This window comes from Seriola aureovittata, chromosome 17 (genome assembly GCF_021018895.1).
Source record: "Seriola aureovittata isolate HTS-2021-v1 ecotype China chromosome 17, ASM2101889v1, whole genome shotgun sequence".
Classification (NCBI taxonomy): Eukaryota; Metazoa; Chordata; class Actinopteri; order Carangiformes; family Carangidae; genus Seriola; species Seriola aureovittata.
In genome coordinates this window covers 6,516,804-6,543,602 of record NC_079380.1, presented here as the reverse complement: position 1 = coordinate 6,543,602, position 26,799 = coordinate 6,516,804, and the positions used below count along the sequence as shown (strand labels likewise).

At 39.9% G+C, this 26,799-nt stretch overlaps 1 protein-coding gene across 3 annotated transcripts in view; it reads left to right on the top strand.

The window, feature by feature from the left end:
- The window catches only part of asic2 (acid-sensing (proton-gated) ion channel 2), a 359,570-nt gene that overhangs the window by 311,656 nt on the left and 21,115 nt on the right, over positions 1-26,799 (top strand). For all 3 annotated transcript variants that reach the window (XM_056401474.1, XM_056401476.1, XM_056401473.1), the window contains one exon: positions 20,701-20,851. In XM_056401474.1, the coding sequence (XP_056257449.1) occupies positions 20,701-20,851 (151 nt within the window). The remainder of the gene's footprint in view (positions 1-20,700; positions 20,852-26,799) is intronic.

Genomic DNA, 26,799 nt, shown 5'->3' with positions numbered 1-26,799 from the left:
ATGTCAGAAAGTTACACTGAGCTCGCTGTTTGTTTTCTGTTCAACGTCATCAGTCAGCGCTTGTTCGTTTATTATTGTAACCATGATGACAGAGGTCCACTAACCTTAACTGAGTACTTAGTACCCAAACCATGAACAGTCCCTAAACTTATACAGTGCAGTTAACAGTGACCATTTGATTAGTTGTTTGTACAATGGCAAATCATTGTAAAAACACTGTCAAACAAATGTATTTTTCAACAGTGGTTTGGCCCTTTTGATACTTCTATGCGTTCTTTGATATGGCATCGTCTTACAACATATTTTATTGTTTAATTTGGAGGATTTGTTGAAAAAAAGCAAAAACACCTTATTAGATCGACATGAACCTAGTTGTAAATGAATCATGTCTTCATGTACAGTTCTCTATTGAGTACTTCCATCTTCTGTCCTTAAGCCTTTAACCTAATAAAATAAACAGTTTGACCCTATTTTTATTCTTCTATACAGGTGCTGGTCTCATGATTATCCTCTTGTTGTTCTACCTAAAGCTGGAAATTTACAGGCTTTGGCTGCCATCTTTATAATATATCTTTTACAATCAGCCCAGAAGCTAGCTAAAAAAAATGTGTGATGGATTTTCATTGCGGTAAACAGTAGTCATTTAATAGGTGCACTAATGTTTTCCTACAGGCTCTCTCCCAACACCTTGTATTTTGACACTTACATCACCCAGTTTTGTTTCCTTTATCATACAATCAGGTAATTACTGTTAGTTATGAGCCAGTATCCAAGAGATAACATGATTAATGAAATGGACTGCACTCTGTGTGTGTGTGTGTGTGTGTGTGTGTGTGTGTGTGTGTGTGTGTGTGTGTGTGTGTGTGTGTGTGTGTGTGTGTGTGTGTGTGTGTGTGGTGTGTGTGGTGTGTGTGGTGTGTGTAAGGCATTACAACACAGGTTTGCTCCTTAAATGAGGGCCATTTTAATGAGTAATGATAAGACTGCAAGACAGAGAGAAATGAACTGAAAAAAATACAGAGAAAGAAAAAATAATGAGTTGACATTATCTCTAAGACCTGCAGTAGACATGGCTCACATTTGTGCGTTGTGCCAAATGAACAGTTCGAGCACTCTATTCACTTGTGAGAATAATTTGTCCTCTGGCGTTATCAACTTATTTAAGTGTTTATATTACAAATGAGAGTCTGCTCTGTTGGAGCCAAAATCTTGTTTCATACGCTTTCATTTATCACTAGGAAGGCCTGGACACTTGTTTTCCATTTGTAATCTCAGGCAAATGGCACGCTGACTTGTTGCATCCACACATACACATGCACAGACACACCATACTAAATATTCATACAGTACTCTCATCCCACACAGCTGCATGTACCCTTTAAATTTTACAATTAATGTAGATAGGCAACCACAGTTGTGCTGCATACTGTGTCAGTAGTGGAAAGGTCATTAATCATTTTCTTTTCCAATAGATCATTATTCCTCGCAGTGAGCCACTGGTCTGCCCACATGCATGAGACAACAATATATATGTCAATATCAGCCAGCAGCTGTCAGGTTATTTACTTATTTATTGTTATTATTCCCCCTCTAGAAATGCGTCTGGTTATGTGCTACAGCCAACCATTTTTCCTGCTTCGCCTGAGCTTTGCAGAGGCATTATGAATGTTAGTGTGAGGAATCCCACTGGCACACCTGCTGATGATGATAAAGGCTCGGTGGAGGGAAGATATGTGGAGTGTTATACCATACCATTGACAAATGCTGCACTGGCCAATTCACAATGCATATCAAAAATCTACTGGCTATATGAAATGGAAACCCAGAGCCTCCGTATTTACTCATGACATAACATTTAACAAATGTTCTTGCTAAAGATAGCAGCAACTCACCAGCAGTTTCAACACATGTAATATGATTTACATATTGACTTGATTTATTTTTTCATGCAATGTGATCTTCTGTTGAAACCACACTCTTGTTTAGTGTTATGTTATTTGTTGGACACTTTCCTCATAGTTTTCTAAAAAAAAAAAATGAGCTGGTGTTTAGCTGTAAACTACTGGGATACTTCCAATAATCTTTTCTGCTTATATTTGTGTTTTTAAGGAAAAAATTTGAAATCATAAAGCAAGTGAAAAATAGTTTATAGACACAATTCAATACTCATCAGTGTTTCTGAGGAGCTGGAAATTCACACATGATCTTCCTCAGCAGATACGGTCAAGAAGAAAGTTTAACATCAACTTTTAAGAAGTGTTTGGAGCTATCCACATTTAGTGGGATCATACAGATGAAATGAAAATGCACCAAGCGCATTAAGTCTCGAGATGCAAACAGACCTTTATCATTTTATACACTTTCACTGTAGAAGCTTTTTTACACTGCTGATGCAGATCAGTGTACAGCAACAGCATCTATTCAAAATGTCTGCTGGGAAAAGTCCAAGTAGGAAGAGGCCAGAGTTGTAGGTAGGAAAGCCACAGCTGAAATAATCCAGTCTCTTCAAAATAGAGTTCACAGGCCAAAGCATTGAGAAACCATGACCTCAGGTTTTCAGTTTGGCATACAGACTACTTTGGTTTGTTTATTGGAGCTCACGTATAGTGTATGATATAAATGGTGTAAATGGTAATGTAGATGGAGAGGATGAATCTGTGGAACAGATGGACGTGTACATGAACAGATGGACTTGCTCTCCACCTCTGAGCATTCACATGTCTTTTGGGGAGAAGCCTTATGACTTTCTGTTGCTGCAGTACGGACTCAGCCGCTGACTCAAGTTCAGCCATCAGGAAAACAAAAAGAGGAGAATCAATACCTTTGTGTGTGTGTGTGTGTGTGCGTGTGTGCGTGTGTATAAGGGTGGGAGGGCGTGGGTAGGTAATCAGACAGATTACATTAAAAATCAGTGTTTGTCCTTGATTTGAATGAGGTAATGTTCTGTGATGACTGCTTCATTTAGTGAAGGTGATTTACTGAAGGTGACAGACTGTTTGTCCCTGTGATTCTCTCCATTCTCCTCCTTTTTCATCCTCTTTTCTTTTTGAGGTGAAACCAGTGTTCTGGCCACTTAAGTTTTGGAAAGGCCAGCAGCTTGTGATTGAAGGCCTGACATTTGTCAGCTTCCTTTGTGAAGGAGGTGCAAGCCAAGGGAGTACTTGCCCAGTTGTTGACATTTTCTGGGACTGATAAGATTTTTTATATTTTTCATAAAATGGGATATGTAGGAGCTTGTCCTTTTCTGTCCAACAGCTGATAATGTCACAGGACATATTGTGACATATTGATTTATTCCTGATGTAACTACACGACAGATCAGCGTTACCAAAGGCTCTAAAAACAAAACCATGATGCAGGGTGAAGCTGCAATGGTACATGCAGACATAGGAACATAGACATCATGAGCTTTGTGGTTGTAAGTGTTGTTTGATGTTGTTTTGAAGACATTATTGTTACAGCACAGTCTAATCAATCACAGTGGAGTGGACTGAGCCAATAGTTTTCATGCTGGCATGAACAGATTGGACCAGATGTAGCTGCCTCACATTGTCGTGGTTAATTATTTCTCTGGATATCTCCCTTTAAAATTGGTTTCCTGATGTGGGAGGACTTCAGTCTGGTTCCAGACCATGAAATCACCACCCAGTAAGTGAAGCGCTTTACATTACAGGGTGTAGACGCATAAGAACTGGGTGAGAGTACAAGCAGGATTTTCGACCTGAATGTCTCTTTAAACAGATCTTACAGTTTTTCTCATAACAAATTTTAGTTCAATGATTGGTATCACTTGATAGAAACCTGAAGGAAACGGTAGAAAGAACTTCAAAAAACCCACATATTTTAGATTGAGGTTCCCACAATCTAAAGATCTGTCATAGATAACAAGGTGTTTTGTGTATCAGGTCTAGATAAAGAAAATTAAAAAATGCTGAATCTCACTGCGTGCAAGATGATCATTTTAAATGTGTTTTACTTTTTCTACTTTTAGATAGGCTTATCCCCATACATTCACAAAAAGCAGTTATTACATTTTACTGTATTAGTGAAGTGTCAGCCACTACTCTTGGCTTGCTAGCCAGATTGATATTTGTATCCTTCTTATAAATTTGGAATCTAATTTAAAACAGGTTCTCAATATTAATAAGTTTTCTAACTTGCAACATATCAGGACATATCATTATTGCTTATTTAACCAGCTAATTGTCTGCATAACTAAACTAACTTGTACTCTTGATTGCTGTTTTCTATAAATGCAATTATGCTTTCTAACTCAACAACATTTTTCTTTCTTTAGGTTTTAAGTTAATATTAGGCTAATAAGTCTTATAAGTAGGCCCTAAAAACAATGGCTTTTTGTCTGTCTCCAGGATAACTGTCTGATAGAATTCAGCTGGCTCATTCCCATCAGCAGTAGCTGCAGCAACCAAGGTTATAGTGGGGTCCCTCAGGAGATAAGATGGACAGGGTGACCTGGTGAGAGAGTAAATAGCCAAAACAAACAGCCTGTGTCCCTGTGTCTCATGGTCAGTTAGTTACATAAGTTCTTTCTTAGTAGGACAGAGGTATTGAAACGTGAGTTGGGTAAAACATGAGTACATGTTTATGATTAGGTACCCAATGGACTCTTCACACATGTATGGATTTGATGTAATTGGATGATTTGGACCTAAGCGGAAGCGCCATGGCTTGAGCCCCATGTGAGTCTAAAAAAAAACACTGTGATGGAAATCTTGTGAGCTGATGGAAGAAGAGAGATTAGCGATACAAGTTAACGTTAACCAGTGTAATTCCATCCAATTATGAGGCAGGATATACACACACAGGAGTTCTTCAAATACACAAAATTACTGGTAGTCTGTTGATTGGATGTTTTTTAGGCAATTTGGGGCTCTTATTGCCAATACTCTATACAGAAAACGCACACTCATGTACACACACAGCGCATGGAGACTGCTGGCAATAATTTAATCAGATTTCACATCTCTGTGCTCCTCCGCCCACTCGCTCTATTCCCTGCATGTGAATTTGACAAACTGAGGGGAAAGTCTTTTTATATATTTGGCATATCTGTTCCCAGTGATTCCTACTGTTACTGTTCATCTATTTTCTATCACTTTAACCAATTTCATGCAGCTGAATGAGACAATGCAGTCATTATCCGATTTTTTTTTTTCCTCTGCTCTGCCATGAATTCACAGGGAGCCATGGCTTCCACCGTGAGAACTCCCGTGTGATGGATCATAATGGAAGGAGACATCACACACTTTTGACATATTGGAAATGCAAGATCAGCTATATTCATTTCTGCAGATGGCTCTACAATTATGCTTTAGCTGCTCATGTCACTTGTCATTTCACTGCTGCTGTAATAATATCTGTACAGAAGCGGGGACCCATTGCCATATTGTTATTTCACTGCTATGCAAATCACATGCTCCTCTTGCTGCCTGCCCTCAACAACAGGGCATGGTTTATGCTCAACACACACAGGTCCCCACATTTATGAGTGCAGGGATTAGCAAGAGCACCAACCTCACAGACAGACATACTGTATCTTCTGAGTGTCCTTCTCCTTTGATCTTCTATATGAATATCAAAGAGTTCTCTGCGACAGTAAAAGCAGTATATGACTTGTGATAATCCACGGCTTACCCAGCAGACAGTAGCCTTGCTTAACATAAAACTCCACCTGAAATCTGTCGTTTGAGCATGAAACACTTTGTACAGCTGGAAACACACTGTAGCTCTGCAGAGTTTTTAGTTTGCACCTTCATGGAAAACATAGGCTGTGTTCAGCCTCAACATTACATACATTTACATCATTGATCAATCTGGCATTGTGTTCATGTTAGCCTTGTTCTGTTTTCACCAACCAATCATTAGTGAGTATCCTTCCCGTTGATGTAATTTTCACACATAAGCTGCGGATGTCTGCAATGAAATAGATTTCTAAGTCATTATTTCTGTAAGAAAACTTACAATAACCTGTACAGCTTTGTTGATACAGTCTATGTTTGTCTGTGTTTTTGTGGCCTTTTTTCCGTGTCCTTAATCCTGCCTACAAAGCTCTGATTGGCTGGGCAGTTTTCAGCTGTGTCAGAGAGGACCACACCAAACGTCTTAAAATCACTAAAAAAGCATATATAGGCTTTGGTGTGCCAAAATTTGTCAGATCATTCCTGCATCATAATCCAATTCTCCACTGTCCATTAATTATTTTTTACTAAAGAATGGCAGACAAGCGTTTTCTTTCTCAGTCCTTTTGAACAATCCTGTGAAGCTCAGTAGCAGAAACATGTTTTGTTTTGTGTCCATGAGCCCCCTGCTTTTCCATTGGTTTAAATAAGTTGTTTTAATTATGCTGCAGACTTTAATTATGCAGCAGGAGTGTTGTATTCTGCTGCCACTATTGGAATCCATTGTAACGACCAAAAATCTGAGCTGAATGCTGCCTCTGTTCAGGGTAGATGGCAGAGCCACCTCTAAAGGCTACAGACAGAGTAGTGAGAGTCAAAAGACATAGATTTTTCATTTCATCCCAAAGGAGCATACTGCTCTTCAATATGTTGTTTCTGGGGACAGCTGTGAATTGAACTACAAGTTGTCTGAGTCTAGTGAGTGAGACATAAGAGATTCAGTGATTCACAGTCATGTCATGTACATTTGAAGCAGGTATATGGACTTAGTGCTTGTATAAAATCTCTACTGTATATTTGATGAGTTCTTTTCTGGGGTCCATGTCATTGGGAGTCAGGCTGTGCTGCTGTGGCAAAAATCTACTGTTCATATTTATCACAAAATAAAGTCAAATCCGTGATGGACTGTGATGGACTGTGATACAGAGTAAATGAACAAAGGTGGATGTCAAGCTCTCTAGAGCTGAAATAATACATTTCAGCCTTTATATCATAGCCCCGGACATTATGAATGAAATCACAAAGAACTTAGTCTTCATTTTATTCAGTTGATTTTTATTGTGTAGGATCTAAGAAAAAACCTCCCTGTTTTTCAGCTGCATTTTAAGTGCCCCTCTTCCCTCCAGACAACTTTATATTTATGTTAATTCACATGCTGATTAAGTTGCTATGTGGAAACGCCCAATTGCCTGGCTACTAACTTGCAAATAATAGATGGTGTTGGCGTGTGGTTGATTATTATTTTTTGCTAATGTTGTGGTAATTATAGTTTCGCATAGCGGGCATTCAACATGATCTCCTATACACCAGGGAATCCTCCTATTTCTGGTGCTCTTCCTGTTTATTTAATCTGACTGAAACAAAAAGTCAAAACATCACCAGAGAAGTGTGGTAGTTGAAAACTGATTTGGCATTCCCCTTTTCCAGCTTAAACTCTGATAACTTATTTCCATGCATTCTATTTCTTGACTGGCAATAATAAAGATAAACACAAATTTGGTGATACACACACCTTCTCTTGTCCTTCTCTCTTGATTACTGTCATATGCACACAAGCTTTTAAACTGTGGACCAAAAATCATTAGCAATCTCTGTGATTAGTGGTTATTTAATTTCTGTCGATGTTATTTCATGAACCAGTGACTCTGTTGCACAGCAGATATGAAATGCTGCCCCCAGCATGGCTGCAAGCTGCTGTCAGGTCAGTATATTACATTGTGTTATTATCTCAGGGTTATTCTACCTAATTTCCAAACACACTAAGCCAAAATCACTAATTCATGAGGGAGAGTCACTTACACAAGGGCAAAACTTGGCTACTGAGTTACTTCCTAAACAAAGGCTTTATTTATCTTCTTTTGGCCTGCTGTTGCTTTATCTTTTACTTTTTGAGTGAAAAACACCACCTTGTCACAATGTCAAGATAAAATATTGCTTCAGAGAGCGACTACCCAAGCTTCTTATAGAAAAAGTTGACTCTCTCAGTTGTTCATGTGCGTCTGCTGTATTTCTGTTCCACCATGAATAAGATAAAATAGAAAGTGTAAGATATTTTCCACAGGGAATTACAATTTTTCACCTGTATCTTCACAGGAAATGCAAAATGCAAAATGATTCAAGGTGAAATTTACACATTACTACCACAATTCTGCAAGGTTTATCACAGGCAAAAGTATTAATTTAAGCACCTATAGATACCCAGGTATGGTTCCTTCCTTTCTCCTGTTTTCCATTTTATAAATAATGAATGCAGCAAGGGAGCAGAAAAAATCTTTTGCACATTGTCATTACAGCTTATATATGGACATTTTCAATACTTGCTGGAAAACAATAATTTTAGTAGAGTAAAATGCTTTATGGGGAAAAGATTGGTTTATCATTTAAACAAGAGTAATAGTCCACAGTCATGTCAGTGGCTCTGAGGGGCTACACATGGGTTCAGAGGTACTTGGGGCTAAATGCATCAGCATACTAACATGCTCACAATTACAATGCTAACATGGTGATGTTTAGTGTATATAATGTTTACCATGTTCAAAATCTTAGTTAAGCATGTAAGCATGCTAACACTTGCTATTTAGCAATAAACACAAGCTACAACTGAGGGTGATTAATTAATTAATTAATGTCATCAGTTATGCAGATATTTGCTCATAAAACAAAGATTGGGCAAATTAGAAATTTAATCTGATTATGGAGCTGGAGGAAAGTCAAAGGATCACAAAGTTTTTTTGTTTTTTTTTTAACAGTTTATCCCCAGGTGGACATGACTGTCTGTACCAAATTTCATGGAAACCCATCCAACAGTTGTTCAGACATTTCCTCTTGAGTTACAAAAGTGAACGTGCTGGTGACGCTACAGGAAAAGTCAGGGGATCAGCAAAGTTTGTATGATTCATCCTCTAGGTACAAATTTTAATGGCAATCCATCTAGTAATTTGAGAAATTTTTCAGTGTAGAAGAGAGACTGACCAACATAGCCATCCACTGCTAGCGTGCCTTGAAATTGTGTTGATTGCAGACTCCTTTGAGATGATTCATCTTGAAATTACTACCCTCTCCCAAGGATCACAACAAATACAATCTTGACAGTGCATTAAGGACATCTTAGCAGCCTCTCAGAACTCGCATCCTCTTCACATACCAATGTGAGGAAGACGAGACATGTCATCCAGTCAAATGAGGTGGTTTCCTGTTGGTGATCTGGCCCATTACTCAGCCTTGCATCAGCCCCGGCAGAGACAACCAGACTGTGACGGGTATGATAGAGCCCCACCGGCCATCAGCGAGAGGTGACTTATTAAAAATAATGACTGGGTGTGTGTGATGTGATTGATGAGTGTGGGGTGACAGCTTGTAGGCCATAGCTATATCTGGACACACTCTGCGCACTGACATGACTGACATGCCTGGAGAGATGGGAGAGTGAGAGAACATGTCATTTTAATATTTAAATTTCCTCCACTAACTGCAAGAAGAGAGGATGGTTGAAGGGAAGGAGAGTGATACAATTATTATTCAGAGAGTACAAGATGTTTGACCCAAAGTAACTTTTCTTCTATTTGATGTCTTTCCAAGGCATCGCTTGAACCTGTGGACCTCGAGGAGCTCACACTATAATAAAGAGAGGAATGTAATGGCAAAGGGCACAGAGTCCTAAAATAAATACATTTTAATACACATTTCTGTTCTCAACAGAGACATGCTGCCTTGGAATCTATGGAGCTTACTCGGCAAACTTTTAACATTTGCTGTAGAATACTGAACAGGAAGACACTGACGAATTTTCTTTCAAACCAAAGGGAAGATTGTCCAGCTCAAGGTGATTTTTGGCTTTAAAGAATAGTTTTGGGGGCATATGTTTATTGGGTTTCCCACCAAGGCTAAGGATTAGTATCAGAGGGGAAAAAAAAATACACACACTGATGCCTTTAAGGTTGACTAATAAACATGTTTTGTTTCATTTATTTAATAAATAAACAGAGTTAGTGGGAGTTATGAGTTGCCACTATTTCTAGGTGAACAACAGTCCAAAGAATTGACTTCACAGCATCCTGAAGTCGTGTTATCACAGTGAGGTTGTCAGGTTTGGCCAGCTTTGGCACCGTTGTTCCACGGAGACCAACACCAAAACTTGTGCCTGACCACATATCTGCCGACCCGAGAAATTATATTCCACCTAAGGGGCCTCCAGCCTAGGAGCCAGGCCTGGCGTGACACATGTTTGACATGAGAATGGTCATGTATGTTCCTCATGAGTGACATTTGTTTCCCTTTGTTTCACCAACCAGATGTGTCATCCTCCTACCGGGCTGGAGGTGATAGCAGCATTCTGGCTGGTAGACCTCACCTGCTATGGGCTGTTCTTCTCTTGATAAAAACTGGAAAGTTCCAAATTGTTGCAGAGTCCAAAACAACAAATCATAACATTTACCATTTGGGGGCATTTTGGTGTAGTACCACTGCTCCCCTAGCATCTCCCCTGCGAGCAGACAGAGAAAAAGTTAGATGAGTGTATCCCTACTAAGAACAAGTCAGACCAGTCCCCTTTTGTAAGTGATGACCAGTTATTTCCTACACACACCCTGGTCTACAACTGAAAAACACATCATAACAATAAAACAGTTTTAGTGGTGTTGGTAGACATGTTATTTCACTCAGAGAGAGCAGGCTTTTTCCTGCCTCCAGTCTTTATGCTGAGAGAGGCAAACCTCATCCTGAGTCTTGTGCCACTCAGACATAAGGTCTATATAAATCTTCTTCTGTCATGTTACTTTTGGGAAAAAAGCAAATAATCACACTTCCAGAAATTTGGGCTATTCCTTTAAGGAATCTTTGGAGATGATAGGAAAGGCCTTTGCATGTTGGACAGCTAGGAGCCTCTGATGGATTACGATGCAACACCCTGATCCTCTCAGCTTATGCTGCATGTTCTCGGGTTGACAGTATCCTCTACTTACAGCCTCATAATGGGTCCGACATGAAACCCAAGAGAAGCTGATTCTTGAAAGCCAGTAAACTTGAGAAATATCTCGTTTAAGATTCTTTTATTATAAATGATATGTGAAGAGCAAAAGATGAAAGGTTTTTGATAACGAGCCTCAGATATGGGGGATGAGACAAGAAATCGGACTGAAAGGCTAAACTGAACTGACCAAAAGCAGCATTGTAATCGATCAGGGCTTTCTAGCAGAGGTGAAAGCTACTCTTTTTCTGTGACTGCACTTCGTGTAAACTCCATTAAGTCAATTCTTAAATTCTTAAACACACAATCCACTCTAAAGAGAATAATCCTGGTCAGAATTCATCCACAGGGATGAATTTTCACTAAAGAGGTATTTTGGTCTTTTGATTCCTGGTTAATTTCTCACTTTCTCTATGTCCCTCCTCTCTCTCTCTTTTTTTTTTAATCTCTCTCTGGTCTCTTTTTATCCTCATCTTTCACTCTCCCTTTTCCCTCCTCACCCAGAGCATAAATATATTGCTGGCAGCAGTGACTGCAATCCTTTGTGTCATATCACAGCCCCGCCACACTTATGTGCTGTCTTGTAAATAAAATATTATTGACTGGCATGGCAAAATTACATTAGGTTGCAATGATAAATACTATCCATAAAACTCCTTACACGTCACATAAATGTTGGAATTTGTTTAATGTGACATGAAATATGTTTTGGGATGTGAGGGTGTTTAAGTTGCATGGGAAGTCGGTTGTGGGGGGTGACGTGCATGAAGCCATAATGACGACTGAGGTGGATATATATTTGTGTGTGTGTGTGTTTAAACCCCTCCTTTCTCAAACTCAGTGCCAACCCTGTCGCTAACGCAGCAGCCCTCTGCATTATTTATCCCCACAGCAGTACAACCATTTTAACTGCTGCCGCCGCTGCCGAGGAGGCAGCTGAGAAAGTGCACACCTTGCAACTCAAAGACCTTTTTCATAAACTTTACTCTTCTCGTCTTTTCTCAGTAAGCCTTGAGGATAAGAGTCCTCTCTCTTTCCCTTCTCCCTTAACCCATAGCCTCCCATTTTGCTTTGGTTCTATGATAAAACCTGAATATTGATATTGATTTGTCAAACAATACCACCAGATCACAAGCGCTCCATAAGAACTGATATAACTGGTTGGCTGACTGTTACGCTTAACATTTCAATTTACTCTTCAGCGCTTTTCACTTTATGTACCGACTGCCTGCAATGCAAATGGGATGAGGGAGAGAGGTGTCTTATTACGTGCTTATTCTGTAATGGAAAAATACATGAGGGGTGATGGTGGATGTCATCCAGCAAAAAATGAACACAGATTTCACGTCCTCTTCCTTAAGTCTTGTGGAAAGGTATGTCAGTGTTTCATAACGGTGCATGAACACCACAGCTGACAAAAAGTAATAGCCAAGTCAGCATGCAGTACCTGATGAACAAGCTCTTCAGGAGACTACGTCCAATTTCAAACAGACTGTAATATTACAAATGCAAAGCAGCCATCATCTGTTTATTTATTTTAAAGAGGCAGTTTTGTCAGCATCATTGAATCAACTCAAATAATGAAAAAGATGTTTGAACAGCGGCCAAAACAGCAGATATGGCAAAGCTATTCTTGTGGTGATACAGCTTTGCTGTGTCAGTAAGACTGAAAGCGGGATTTATAGATATAATGGTGCACTTCAGGGTGTTTTGATGGCCTGGACACTACATGGGCAGAAGGAGATAAGTAAGGGGCCAGTGGGAACGGGAGCACAAAATAAAGACGAGATAGCATCCTCTTTCTGGAGCAAAAAATCTGCCTGTTTTTTGGCAGCACGTCAGCCAGCCATTTGCAAAGCAGTGATAAGAAAATAGGATTGTATACAAGAAAGCAAGATGAAGTCAGAATGGTCTGTGAGAATCCCAAATGAAGAGCTTTCGTTAGTCAAGGTCAGATATCTAGAGGAACATTGATTAAAACCATTGCTTGATAGGGCACAGTTTTTCCCAGCTCATTTGAACATACTGTATATTTTCAATTGCATTACCCTGGAACATGCTTAAGGATCTGAATTGTGGGCGGTTGGCATTAACAACTGACCTTTGATCATGACAGGAATACACGCTAATGGCTATGTCATCTTTGACTCCCACTCTGTGGGAGGCATTACACAGGGAACAGGCAAGGTTGTGCCTTGTTTGCAGCTCTGTGTTTCCAGACATTCACACTCGCAGTCGAGAATAGTAACAAGACATGTTTTGTTGGTCAAAAGGCATTTTAATTGGCAGCTGGGCTGCACGTGCTCTTGTTTGCAGGTCGGCTCTCTGGCCTCTGGCTTGGATGGAGGAAGCTAATGTGATGTTGGCAGCAAGAGAGTTTGACTTCTCTGACATGTTATACAATACCCTGACTCAATTAAAAATGCAACAACAAGAACAGACAGGAGCAGCACATAGTAGCCCTAACATGGATTTAAACTTTTTATTTTTTTGCCACAAGGCAGGAAAAGTTAAACTATTTTTGTTTTGTTTTGTTTTGAATTTAAATTTTTGTTTTAGCATAAATTTATACATTCCCAAAAATTCATGCTAACATTTAAGCAAGCAATTGCACATCTACACATCCAGCAACACCAGCTCCACTGTGTTCACCAGCTAGTTGCTAACTTTGTCTGGCTTCAGTTTGGTGCTGAGCAGGTAGCGTACAGTTGGCTTGTAGAGTTCTTTTTCCTGAAAACAGCTCTGCTACTGCAGAGTTGGGTGATAATTCTTTGTGGGTATGCAACTAGAAGCAATAGTTGCACTGTGTGTAGTGGTCTGAGCTTTTGTTCACATAAAAATATTTAGTAGTGCAGCTCTAACAAAAGAAGAGGAGATTATAGATTATATTACTATACTTCTTGAATGAGAGCTGATAAATCTTTTCTCCAATACACATTTTTCAGATAGGGCAGCGTTTCTAGCACTACTCTACATTTCTAGACAGGCTTGAGAACTCATTACCTTTTCCCATCTGACAGCTCTACCTGAGGCTGCAGATGAGCAGGGAAGTGAGAAAGAGGAGGAGACAGAGACAGGGTCAGCAGCAAGGATTTGCAAAATAACAGAGCCCCTCTGTCAAGGTTTTGTTAATGTCTTTGTCATCCTGTGGCTGAAGAGGAGCCTTTCTGGCTGAGGTCTAATGGGATGTTGACCCGGCCTAGTCCTGTCTGTCAAACATCATCAGTCTTGACAAAAGGAGTGAAAGAGAGGGGAGCACTGTCCCCCTGAAAGCAATTCTTCCCTATATAAGAAAGCCAGGGGCAAGAGAGCTACTGACAGTGGAGAGTTGGGAGCCAATTGCTAATAAAAGAAAGAAAAAAACAGCAATCATTGGCAGAATATTAGGTTCAATCTGTGCTCTCGTCACACACACAAACATATTCAGCAAATGACTGCTACACCTTATGCTACAGTCTCTGACCAATTAACCAAAGAGAGTTAAATGGGATACCTCGATCTCTGGCGGGTTTGAACAGCTGCGTAAATGAAGTTCATCTGAGGCATCATTTGAAAATGCTTCCATTCAAGAAAAGTTCAATTGCTGGATCTTAAGAAATGAGTGTTGTATATTGGACCACGACTTTATGGGACCTCTGTATTGTTTCTCCTCTCTGTGCTAAGAAGTCTGTGTGAGTGCAGAATAATTCACAAAAGAACACCACATAGCTGTAAAAAGGAGGAGTGATGGTGCCATGAATATTTATCTGCTGTTCGCTTCACTATGCTCCAGCAACTCCTAGTGTGTCATTTATTTTGTGCAGATACATATCTGTCGGGAGCACCTCTGTTTTGCAAAGGTGAATGAACCTGTAATGTGGTACTTCATATTCTTCCGATTTGCACCACCTCTGTGGCAGTGTTGCGTTAGCTCGTCGATCAATCATGTTGGTAAACCATCCATGAGAAGGCCAGTGTCAATAAAGGAGGAGGAGCATGAAATGAAAAATCCATCTTAAAACACTCCAGCAGAAAAACCAGCTACTGGTAGTCTGCGCTCCTTTCCATTTTGTTGGCTTTTTCAACAATAAAAAACATCGTCTGATTCCTTCCCCACAAAATTGAAGACAAAATGTTTCTTTTCTTTTCTCAGAGTCCCGAACAGTCAAGGGAGAACATTTAGTTCAAAAGAGGCAGAGATTAATAATAATCTCCACTAACACTAGCCTTGATAGACCACAATGCAGTGCAGGCAAAAAATAAGATAGTATTTTCTTGTGTAAGAGGCACAGATCCTGCTGTGTGCCGAGTGGAGTGCCTCAAGATCTTTCTTAAGTGATAATTATAATGATCACAATCAACATTTCTCACCCAGTTCACATATGAGACAAACAGCTGTGTTCAACAAGCCTACTGCTGTGTTAAGGTCATGTGGGATGAGGAGAGAGATGACAAGCAGGGGGTGTCTCTAGGAGTCGACAAGGTCTGGGGCAAAGCCCAAACCATCTGGGGCTGAGGTCAGTGCACATGGAGCGTGCACCTTTTTTTTTTTCTTCTGATGAGCCTTGAGTACTCCTGTGTAACAAATGGATATGTGTGACCTTGAAGACCTTGTATCTCTTAGGTTTAACGTGAGCAATCAGTGCTTGTATGGTGGCTGTTTGGCTTTGGCATATAAGTCTGTAAATAGCATGTAAGCTTTTGATCAAATGCTGTTTGCAAAATCAGCAGATGAAAAGTCCAGCTGCAGTATTTCCATTTCAAAATCATCCATACAGTACTCTGGTGAATTTCACAACTATTATTTGGTTTATTATCTTACGCTGTAAGTACTGCATTTATTGGCCCACTATTCATCCTCGTGACATTTAAATCAAGAGTTTAACTCTTGAGTTTCAACTTCAATTTGTGGAGTTCATCATGGTAAACAAACGATAAAACTGAGACACAAAGACTTTTAATATTTAGAATAAGTTATATAACAGTCAGGCCCTTCAGACTGCGGGTGAATTATGACAGCTATGTGGCACACCCCCGAGACGAGGAGCAGAATACTGTCTGCTGCTTTGTTCCTATTGTCTGGATGTGAGAGGAAGTAGCTGCTTGAACCTAGAGCCAAACACAGTTTTTCCACTATATCTGAATTTATGAGAACAATGCAGTTACAGCGTGTAGTTGGTGAAGACACACAAACACACTTCAACATCACAACCTTTGGATTTCATGTCTTCTTTCACATTCATATTTACTGATGCCAGTGCTATTACAGTTGTTACAATCCATGAGTGAAAAACCTTTGAGGTTTCATTTACAGGAATGAACATGCTGTAAAAACAGACAGTGGTCAAAGATCTTTCTTTTCTTATATAAAGCTTACAAGCTTATAAACACAAGATGTGTCAGACAATAGTTTAAATGAACAGTAAATTGTGATTTCAGACACGTATCTTTAATTTGCATAATCACAGACAGGCATAATGTTGCACATCTGTAAATCTACAAAACATCTGTGCATGTTTAAGTAATGATAGATCAAATTGTGGGACTGTTACAGAAAGTCCCTGCAATGGATACCATGTTTTCATTCCATAGGCCTTTTCCACAGCAGACATTTCCACAGCAGACAATTCAACCTGTCATAGTGGGAAGGACACAGGTGTTATTGCTAACATTCAGGATGGCTCTAGATGTTGCAGGACCAGCAGCAGAGACCACAGCAGTCAGGGTTTGCTTCTCTAACATTACTCAATAAACCAGTGGTTCTCAAATTGAGGGGCACTGTCACTAGTGGGACATTTGTTTGTACGTTACCTTTTGTTGTTACCGCTGCTGTGTGAGCCTGACAGCTGAGCAGAAGCAACATTGATTGCATGCTGTGCCAGTGGAGCGTGCGCGCTCCATGCCAAAAGAAGGCTGCAGAGGACTGACTGAGTTTGTATACAAGAGGACATTACCCAATACCGCACCTCACTTTCTCTAGATCCACACAATGGCAGCAGCAGGGGTTGGAGGTGATCAGGAATTACTTATATTTTGTGATGATTAGCTGTAGATTTTATCCTCTGTCAGAAAGATTAGGAGCTAGTCAGAAAACATTCCCGCCTAAAGCCCCAGAAGCCTGATGCTGATAACACCGAAGAAGACAAGTATCCACATTTTTTTGAGTTGAGAGCGTTCTCATCATCGGTCAACTCAGGAATGTTGTATGGTTGTAAAGTTGGTTTTGTTGAGCTGTACATTGCACCATATCTATTGAATTTGCATTTAAAAACCTCAAATAACAGACATGAGACATCCATTGTTTGTTTTTCCGTGCACTGTTGTATTGTTTAGTGGGACAAACCCAAGTCATAATTGTGACTTGTTGACACGAATGTCGTTTATAATTCAGAAAGTAGTAATTACATTGAAGCGCTGGCTGCATCTGGTTGTTATCTGGACAATCACATATGATCACATGCCTTTGCTCTGCATTATCATTATGTTGATTCTGCCCACATTGTGATCAAACCTATATGTGCATATTGATTAAGCTGGGCTGATGGTTAACAAACACTGACGTAGATGGCAAAAGGCTACCTACAGGTATCTTTGCTAACTTGGTAAATGTTACTCAATGTAAGAAGCTTGGAGACGCTTGTGAGTGCTAGTCGTAGCTGAGCTCATAGCTGTTCCTCAAGAGTCCTCCAAAGCAAAGCTGCTGTATGGGCTCTTCTTATTCTTCCTTTGTAGAGGATGCGGTCATCTGCAGCTTTTCCACTGGCAGCTTGAGATAGCAGGAAAAGGCAGAGGTGAACCTGTCACCTTGTTGGCACGTTTGTTTCTTAAGAAAGTATTCTAACTGTCCTGATGTAATTTTCACCTGACGGAGATCCAGTTACCAAGTGAGCTGACCGCTTCCAGATGTGATCTATCTATTCACATTGTGATTGCAAAGCATTCTACATCAAATTACATTTGCATTAAATGCATTTGTCCTCATTCATGAATAATATAAGGATTTACACTCAGTTGGCAGTTTACTAGATACACCTAGCTAACACTAATGCAATCTAATACAGCAGTCCTACAATAAATCTGACCTTCATTAAGGTTATGATGATCATTTTTTATTGAGACTGTTTGTTTAATTAAACGGTATGTTTATTTAAGAGGCTACATTTTGTAGTGCTGTTGTACTGTATTGGGTTATAATAAGAGCTTTAATATTTAGTATAAACATCGAGGACAAAATATTGCAAACACTTCTTAGTACAATGCAAGACAACCCAATAACACCACTAATTACAGCCTCCGAAATTATTATAAAATTTAATCAACATTATGAGCTTCATGAGGGTAAGATTTATTGCGAGACTGTTGTTTTAGTTTGGTTTCATTTTGGCTAGGTGTATCTAACGAATTGGCAACTGGGTGTACAGTAAATCATATTATTACCAGGAGTAAGTGATTAGATTACAGCACCGCATCACAATGTTAGTGTATATTTCCGCTAACAGTCAACAGTGTGACGCAGCGATCATACAGTCACAATATGTCATAGATTGAAAGCTATAAATGATATTAGAACATCATATTGATGTTGCTGATAGGGGTCCAGAGAGTATTGCTGCTCTTGGTTTATTAAACTGTTTCCATCAGTCACTTCCTATCAGTCAGTCATTACATCATTAAAGTGGATGGTAGTCACAACGACAGTCTCATCTACACACACTGGTGATAAATTAATGGAAAAACCTGAATAAATAAGTGGAGAAACGTAACGAGTGGAGATGCTTCCACATGATCATGCTCTGTAACAGGTATGAAAATGCTGAGCAGACCCAGCCAAGGAAAAGATCTAAGTGACTTTGAAAGAGGGCTCATTGTTGGATGGCAGGAGCTTCAGTCACAAAGGCTGCTCAGCTGGCTGGTGTTTCAACACATTTCAGCATCTGTATTTAAATCTATGGGAAAGACACCAGAAAAAAGGTTCAAAAATTGTGTTCAGCAGCGCACACTGGATGACCGTGATGTTCGTGCACGAGTGAGATATCTTCCTCAGATGACTGAGAATGTCAACACAGGATGTAATCAGACTGTCAAGAACAGTCCGTCAACAGAGAGGGATATGATAGTACGATCTCAGTGCATATACCACTCATGATGAATGTGAAAGTGTTGGAGAGTGCAGTGGTACATAAACCGCAGAGACTGGTCTCGGTCAGAGATGTGGAAAAAGTGATATGGCCTACAGTGAGGGGATCCGGTGGCTCTGTTATGCTGTGAGGGGCATTTTGCTGGCATGGTTTGGGTCCACTTGTCCCCTTAGAGGGAGGGGCCACTGCAAATCAATACAGAGTTGTTCTGAGTGATCACCTGATGGACGTGGTCTCCTTTATTATGACAAATCCCCCCATCCATAGGGCACCAGTGCTAACTGAATGGTTTGATGAGTCTGAAAATGATGTAAATCATATGCTAAGGCCTTCACAGTCACCAGATCTCAACCCAATTGAACATCAATGGGAGATTTTGGACTGACGTGTTGGACAGCACTCTCCACCACCATCATCAAATCACCAAATGAGGGAACGTCTTTTGGAAGATTTGTGTTCATCCCTCCAGTAGACTTGGAGAATCAATGTGGAACAATGAAGCTGTTCTGGAGGCACGTGGTAGCTTAACATCTTCCTGAGATACTTTGTGTTGGTTTTTCCTTTGTCACCTGTCTGTACATCTCAAATAAACTGCACTCTGCAATTTTAAGTCAACTTTTGTTTGTAAATGCCTCAAAGCCATTTGGTGAGTCTTGGAGAGATGATGGTGGGACAGAGACATTAGTGGAAGAAGATGCTGTACCTCTAATAGGAGTGTGTCATATATTGTTAACACAAACACAGCACGGAGGGAATAGAGAATGTTTGCAGTTTTTGCTTATAACCTTTTTAAAGTGTGGGAGAGTAATGGCAAGGTGCTCTCTGCTTTTAAGAGATTAAATGGGAAATTGCCTGTTTTTTGACTTGGTCTTTTCTGTGGGCTTTACTCTTGCTTGGCTTTACCAAATAAAAGCTGTGCACAATTAAGAAGCTGAAGGCTCCTGCAGAAAGAAAGTAAGATAATGTGTGAATGAAAGAGAGTGGCTCCCTGGCAGCCTGCATTTATCACCAGACTTAAGACACACTTCACAGAAAAACCTGCAGCCCATCAGGGTCTCTCTCCGTGTATGTGTGTGTGTGTGTGTGTGTGTGTGTGTGTGTGTGCGCCTTGTGAAATAAAAGAAAAAAAACTCCCATCACTGCCAGTGTGATCACATGAAAATGACTTTAACCCTTTCAACCCAATTGAAGTAATTTGGGTCAAAAGTTATTTTCAGAGCCAGCACTCAGTCAAACCTGGGCACTCAGACATAACCCCCATTCTACAGCAATCAGTGCAACAGACTTTTTCTAGTGATATCTGTGTTCTCTGTCCGCTGAGCACAAATATCCAGGAATCTGCTTAGAAATGATGGGAAAAGGCCTCGCACCTTCCTATCAATTATCAAGTTTAGAGTATCAGAAATAATTCAGGTCATTGTATCATGGTTTCAATAAAAACCAGGTAAACTAGATTAGACTAGACTAGAATCTGACGCATCATGAATATGTTATGCTGCATTTTGAAAACCATCACACATGGGGGAAAATAAAGTGAAAACTGCTTCGGTTCAAAAGCAAAATACAAAAGAGACGAACACTGATATATAATTTAGAAAGGGTTAAGACATGGAAACATGAAACTATAGTCCGATCATTGTGCAGCTTTCAAGTGTATCTAGTGCAATGTTACCTTTACAATTTTGTCCTTTCTTCTCAGGTGTTCACCAGGTATGGCAAGTGCTATGTGTTCAACGCTGCAGAGGAGGGGAAGACGCTCCGCACCACCATGAAGGGAGGGACAGGAAATGGCCTGGAGATAATGCTGGACATCCAGCAGGACGAGTACCTGCCAGTGTGGGGGGACACAGGTAAGCCTGACAACATGCTCACCTGTGTGACTGACTTTAAACAGATCAAACGTGATTAAAACATTTTTTTATTCCTATGAAGCCATTCACTAGTAGTAGTGTAATATAGTCTTCACTACATGTATTCTTTCTCTACAGTTTATGATCCCTGTACCAGTAATATTGTGCTACACAGAGGGACTGTTTTTGACTACTTGATGGTGGTGGATTGTATACAGTACGCCAAGTAGATCCATACAGAGCTGCATAATGTTTAAATCCAATGAGCCTCCTTTTCTCATTCCTACAAATACTATGTTATTATGTAATATCACATGAAAGATACTATTGCACCGGCTGCAAAACCTTATTTACCACAGTGGTTTCAAACACTTCCGCCTTCTTCTTTCTTTTTGCCCTCCTCCTATTTTAAGTGCATTAGCATGTGGAGGAAATATAGATCCTAAGAAAAAGGGAAGAAATATCTAGTGCAAAGTGAGTCTGAGACGATGAAAATCAAATAAAGTATTTAAAACTTTATTTCCCTAGTTGTGTCCCACACTGAGCCTTTGAGCCATGAGTATTTTTCATTCAGATTATTTAATTTTGCCATAATTAACACAAAAATGATTGAGTGCCCCCCTGATGATATCACTTTGGGGACAGTTTCACACCCAGAAAAACGTATTAAATTTTGAATAAATAAAGCTGTAGAAAATTGAGTGTAGCGCTTCACGATATGCGAGATGATCATCAGTGAAACACTATTGTTAATACTGTGTAACAGCTGCTATTACAAAGCAGTGTTGTGTTTTCATGACTGCTCCCACCAGTAGTATCTTTTGTAAAGTATCACAGTGTATACTTGGTCTAATACTCAAGTATTTGCCCACAACAAAATGCTTATTTTTAGAGCACTGGGACCTTTTACAGTCCACTCCAGGCACTTCTTATTACAATGACTGTGGACTTCATGTATATTCTACTGTTGTATTCACTCTGAATATGATGAATATGATATGAAAATTGGCAATATCTGCACAACCAGTTCTGAGTGGCTGTGATTTTTGGAGATTCTTAGAGAACACAGACGTTTCAGTGACCATAATGCATATTCAAAACCCTTTCAGGTCGAGCACTGAAGCCTCTTTGATGATCTTTGTTATAGAGTAGCGTAACTCTAAAATATCCCCCATATTGATGTGTATTAGAGATCTTGTTAGTGGTTTCGATTGAGTATTTTAGGGAAGGCGGCTGCCTGAGTGGTTCCACAGTGAAGCTCATTGAATGGCCGAGTCACGTCTGAACCGAGTGGAAGGCAGACAGGGGAGTTCCCAGAGCATCTAGCCAAGCTATGAGCTGCCCAGCAGATGGACATTATTTACTCTGGGCTCAAATTTAAAGAAGATCCATCATCAAAAAGCCCGCGTCCTATCACTCCCACGTGTGTTCTTCTGTGGACAGCAGGTCCCACAGCCCTCTGTCCTGAACACCTCTTGGTTTCATTTCTGTTTGAACAGGCTGTTCTCCAGCCACCACCCTGACAGCATGTGGAGCAGGCTCTCCCAGCAGGCTCCAGTTTCCAGTGCCCTTGTTTATCCCTGTGTGGTTTAATTAGCCCAGATGAGCTGAGTCAGCCTCAGTGGGGAGCACACTGTCTCCTTAACTGAGCCAGGTCTCTTTCACTGTGCAGGCATGAGGGGCACGCTCTGCACACTCTCTTCCCCCATCTCCCTCCACCAATTACATTTTCTCTATCCATCTGTGGCTTCTCTTATTGTCCATCATCCAGAGGCCATCAGGTCTGTCTCTGGGGTTCTATTAGCACACTGCTCTGCCCAGGGAGCTGCAGGGCAGCCATGACACTCCTCCTCACTTATCATGATGGACAAAAATTTAAAAAACAACACGTTTCATGGTATGAAAAATGGACAAGATGGATATAAGTTTGAGTGGTGGGAGAAAACAGATGGCCTGTTGCCTGGATACCCAGCCTCCTCCTCACTGTGTTGCTGACCAAACTGCTCACGGATGGAAATAATAAGTGGATTGGATGTGTCTGTCTGTTATTTCTGTCTATATGCTCGCTGACCTGATGATATTTTATCAAGCACACTTGGATACCAATTGATATTTTCATGGAGGGCCCCCAGGAAATCAACCTAAGTGATGGGGACTTTGAATCAAACCATCGTTTGCCAACAAGTGTTTTTTCTTTCAGTTCCTGTATGAATGCAACTAAGATGGAGGAGGGCTGGAAATTGTAAGCTTTGGTTCCACAGATGCCTGCTGCATCTTTGTGAAAGCATGTTGCCTCACTGAGCTTCAATCGCAGACACAATCCTCATGCTTTTGTGTTTGCTAAATTCAGTAAAGCTCAGAATAGTAATTTAAAATTAAATAAAAATAGCCGCCAGCACATGGAGGTGGAGAAACAGTTTTTATTATGTAAGCTAAGAATTCTTCCTACCAGCTGTGAACTTGGCACACAGACTTTCACATCTTCAATTTCGAATAATTAGTTCAACTCCTGCTACACATTGACCTTTTTTTGAAAAGTCATCTGAAGTTTGAGAGTTGGACAGGCCTTTTGCAATATATGATTCGTCAGGCAGCTTGGATCAAAGTAGTCTGTTTAGTCACTCAGCACCCACCACATGTTTCCCTTCAGCAGCAGAGCTACAAAATGTTTGCAGTGGTGAAAAACCCTTCAAACACGTCCCAGCCTATGAAACTGCGATGACATTCAAGTCCCATTTCTTCTTCTATCAGAGACTAACATCTTTTTTATTTTTTTAATCATACACATCAGAGAGTTTTGTTTTAGATCGAATCAGTACTCTAAACCTGACATTTCAGAGTAAGCAACCAATTACATTCTGCTCATCCACTGTGTCTGAATGGGAGAGATGCAAAGAGTTATGGAGTTATTGAACTATTTTTTATCTCCTTTCTGAGAATGTGAGAAAAGCATTTTACATCAAGTTTTTTTTAAGTGTCTATTTCTCACTTAACTTAGATTTGGTTGTTTCTCTCTTGTTTATTGCTGTTTTACTTTGCACTAAATTTTCATCTGAATTATTATACCTCTGCATCTGTGACAGTCAGGGCCGTAGGCGTTATGTTTTCAGGTTGTCCGCCTGTCCGTACGTTAGTCCCATTCTGGCAAACTACTACTGCTTAATCTCAGTAATGCCTTGAGGGATTTTTTTCAAATTTGGTGCAAATGTTCAGTTGGAGTCAATTGGATTAACTGATCAGAATTTGGTGGTTAAAGGTCAAAGGTCAAGGTCACTGTGACCTGACAAATCTCATTTCCGGCCATAACTCATGAATTCATGTACTTATTATGACACAATTTCACACAAATGTCTAATAGAATAAAATGATGAAGTGATATCATTTTATATGCAAATAATCAAAGGTCAACTGTGACATCATAATGTTCAGCAAAAACACCTGCCATTATTCAATGCTGTAACTCAGCAAAGGGAGATAATGACCATATTTCCTGCTACTTGGCTGGTTGGTAGAGACAAACAACCACAAGGTAGTAATTCTAGTTTTTCAGTTGATATCCTCACATCACCTGTATGTATTTTTTTTCTTTCAAACAAAGCTGTCGTGCTTTATTTCATTTGCAGCCAAAGCAGTTTAGGTAAACAGTAGTGGGACTCGTCACCAGTCTGTGCTGTCTGCATCCTTCTGTTTTCCATCAATGTAGCATCTCTCATCTCTCATTTTAGCTCCCATTTTATGTGGGAAACAAGCAAGTGGAGCACAATAAGCATTTGAGTGCAGTGCTAAAATTTCGGCATGTCTCTGCACTCTTTGAGTCTGCAGTTATTAAATCAGAGCGATGGTGAAGAGCACTCTGAGAAGCGCCCGGAAGGAGCAGAACGATGTTTGTTCAGCAACAGGTTAAACCGAGTGCAAAGTGGAAGAGGAAAAAGTCCTTGATCCTTTTATCTTTTCTACTTTCACGTCATTTCTCTTTGCAATGGTAGGTCAGTGTGATGTTCATGTCTATGTATATAGGTGGCAAACTTTTGCATTCACTTCTTGAAAACTTAAAGTTGTCGCACCAGAAAGTTCTTACATTGGTGAGGACAAATGAGAGCAGTAATTGCTTACTGTGTAGTTTCCAAGTATGTCAGTATCCAGACGTTATGTTTCTTTAATTATTGCTGGTGTTGGTTACATTTTCGCTGGAGATTCAGCTGCAGTATCAGAGTGACTGCAGTGCAGTTTAGAGGACATTGTCTTTCATTGTCATTCTTGTTGTAAATTGTGATTTTTCTCTATGGCTGCACAAAGTAAATTTACACCCAACAGCAAAATTAGAATGATAATATTTTGTGTAAACAGGGCAAATAAAACATTTTAGCTCAGCATGATGGGACAGTTTCTGTGTTGCAGTTTGCCTCAGTTTGTAAATTAGGCTGAGATTGGTGTATACTTTTAGATTAAAAACTCTGCCTAATGTAAGTTTGAAGAATAATGTCTGAATTGCTACATTAAAATAGGACAATGCAGAAGTGTAGAGAAGCAGAGTAATCAGGGAATGACTAAACAGGACAGCATAAGTATTGACGAGAAGTCCTTAAAGTGCTGAGAACACATGGAAATGATAACATTTACGTTTCCATGACGACTGGGAAACTTATGGGCTGATGAACATCATCTGATATTGATCAAAAACTCCAGACCAGCCACTGAAGAGACCTTGTTGTGAGATTTTATAAGGTCAAAAATGAACCGTAAAACTCAAGTGTGGGCATGTTTAGTCCTTACACTCAAGGTTTTCTGTGAAAAATATTATAAGTAGTTTTATAAAGCAATAGTTAAACACAGCAGAAAGCTGGCTAAAATGTGCACAAATGAAGTGCACAGAAGAAAGGATGTTAATACTATAGTGAAAAGATCAGTTACAGAAATCCACATTAAGAGTTTACAGACATGTTAGCAGCTATGAGAGGCTGTACTTAGGTGCAGTGCTTCTTTGAGCTAAATGCTAACATCAGCCTAACCTTAAAAAAGTAGCAACAAAGTAGTAACAAATTTACCTTCAGCTTGCTAAACATGTTTTGCCCCTACACTCTCACATTAAAAAGATAATATAGACCCCTCATGAAGCCTGACACCCCCGTCCTGACTGTGATAACAAGTGGACAAATGTGAGATGGAGACGTGGTTTTATTGACAGACATGTAGTTGGCAGACAGGTGGAGAGGAAGTGCATGTGCTCCACAGAGGTGCCTAAACAAGAATGCACATTACCTCACACTATCTCTCCAACAAGTACGAAGAAATGTCTGATAATACGTGACTATTTTACAATTTCATTTTAAATATAAAGGCATCTACATTTTCTCATTTACCCCAGTCAATTGTCTCTCCCTATCATGTTTTTCCAGAACAAAATGTGCAATCACTTGAAATGCTGAAGGAGAATGGAGGTGAAAGCAGAACACCACCTGAATTCATTCACTGTTATACAAAGCAGCGAGATCTAAGTTGTGATTGTGGGTGCTGATAGCATCCTAATTTAGTCCGCCTCTCTTATATTGTTGAGTCATTCCAAGTTAAATGAGTGTGATAGTGGTGATGAAATACATAGTAACTACAAATCTATGGAGCTATCTTTGATTCTGCTCCAGCTCTGGTCAGATATAACAAACATGGTTATCCAAAATCTTCTTAATCATTTTTTGATAAGGAAAGTTGAACTGACTGGAGCGCAAACAAGCACAGCGAGCCCCTTTTGATCTGATCTCTAACTCTCTCACACACACATACACTCATTCTCATTGTTTGTTCAGACAGATATAGTGTGCAAACACACACACACACACACACACACACATCTCATTTTCACTCTCAGTAAGAGATTATTGTCTCATGTGTCCCCTGTGTATAAACATCCATTTGGTCATCTGGCTTGAGTATAACAAGCCAGTGTAATGCGG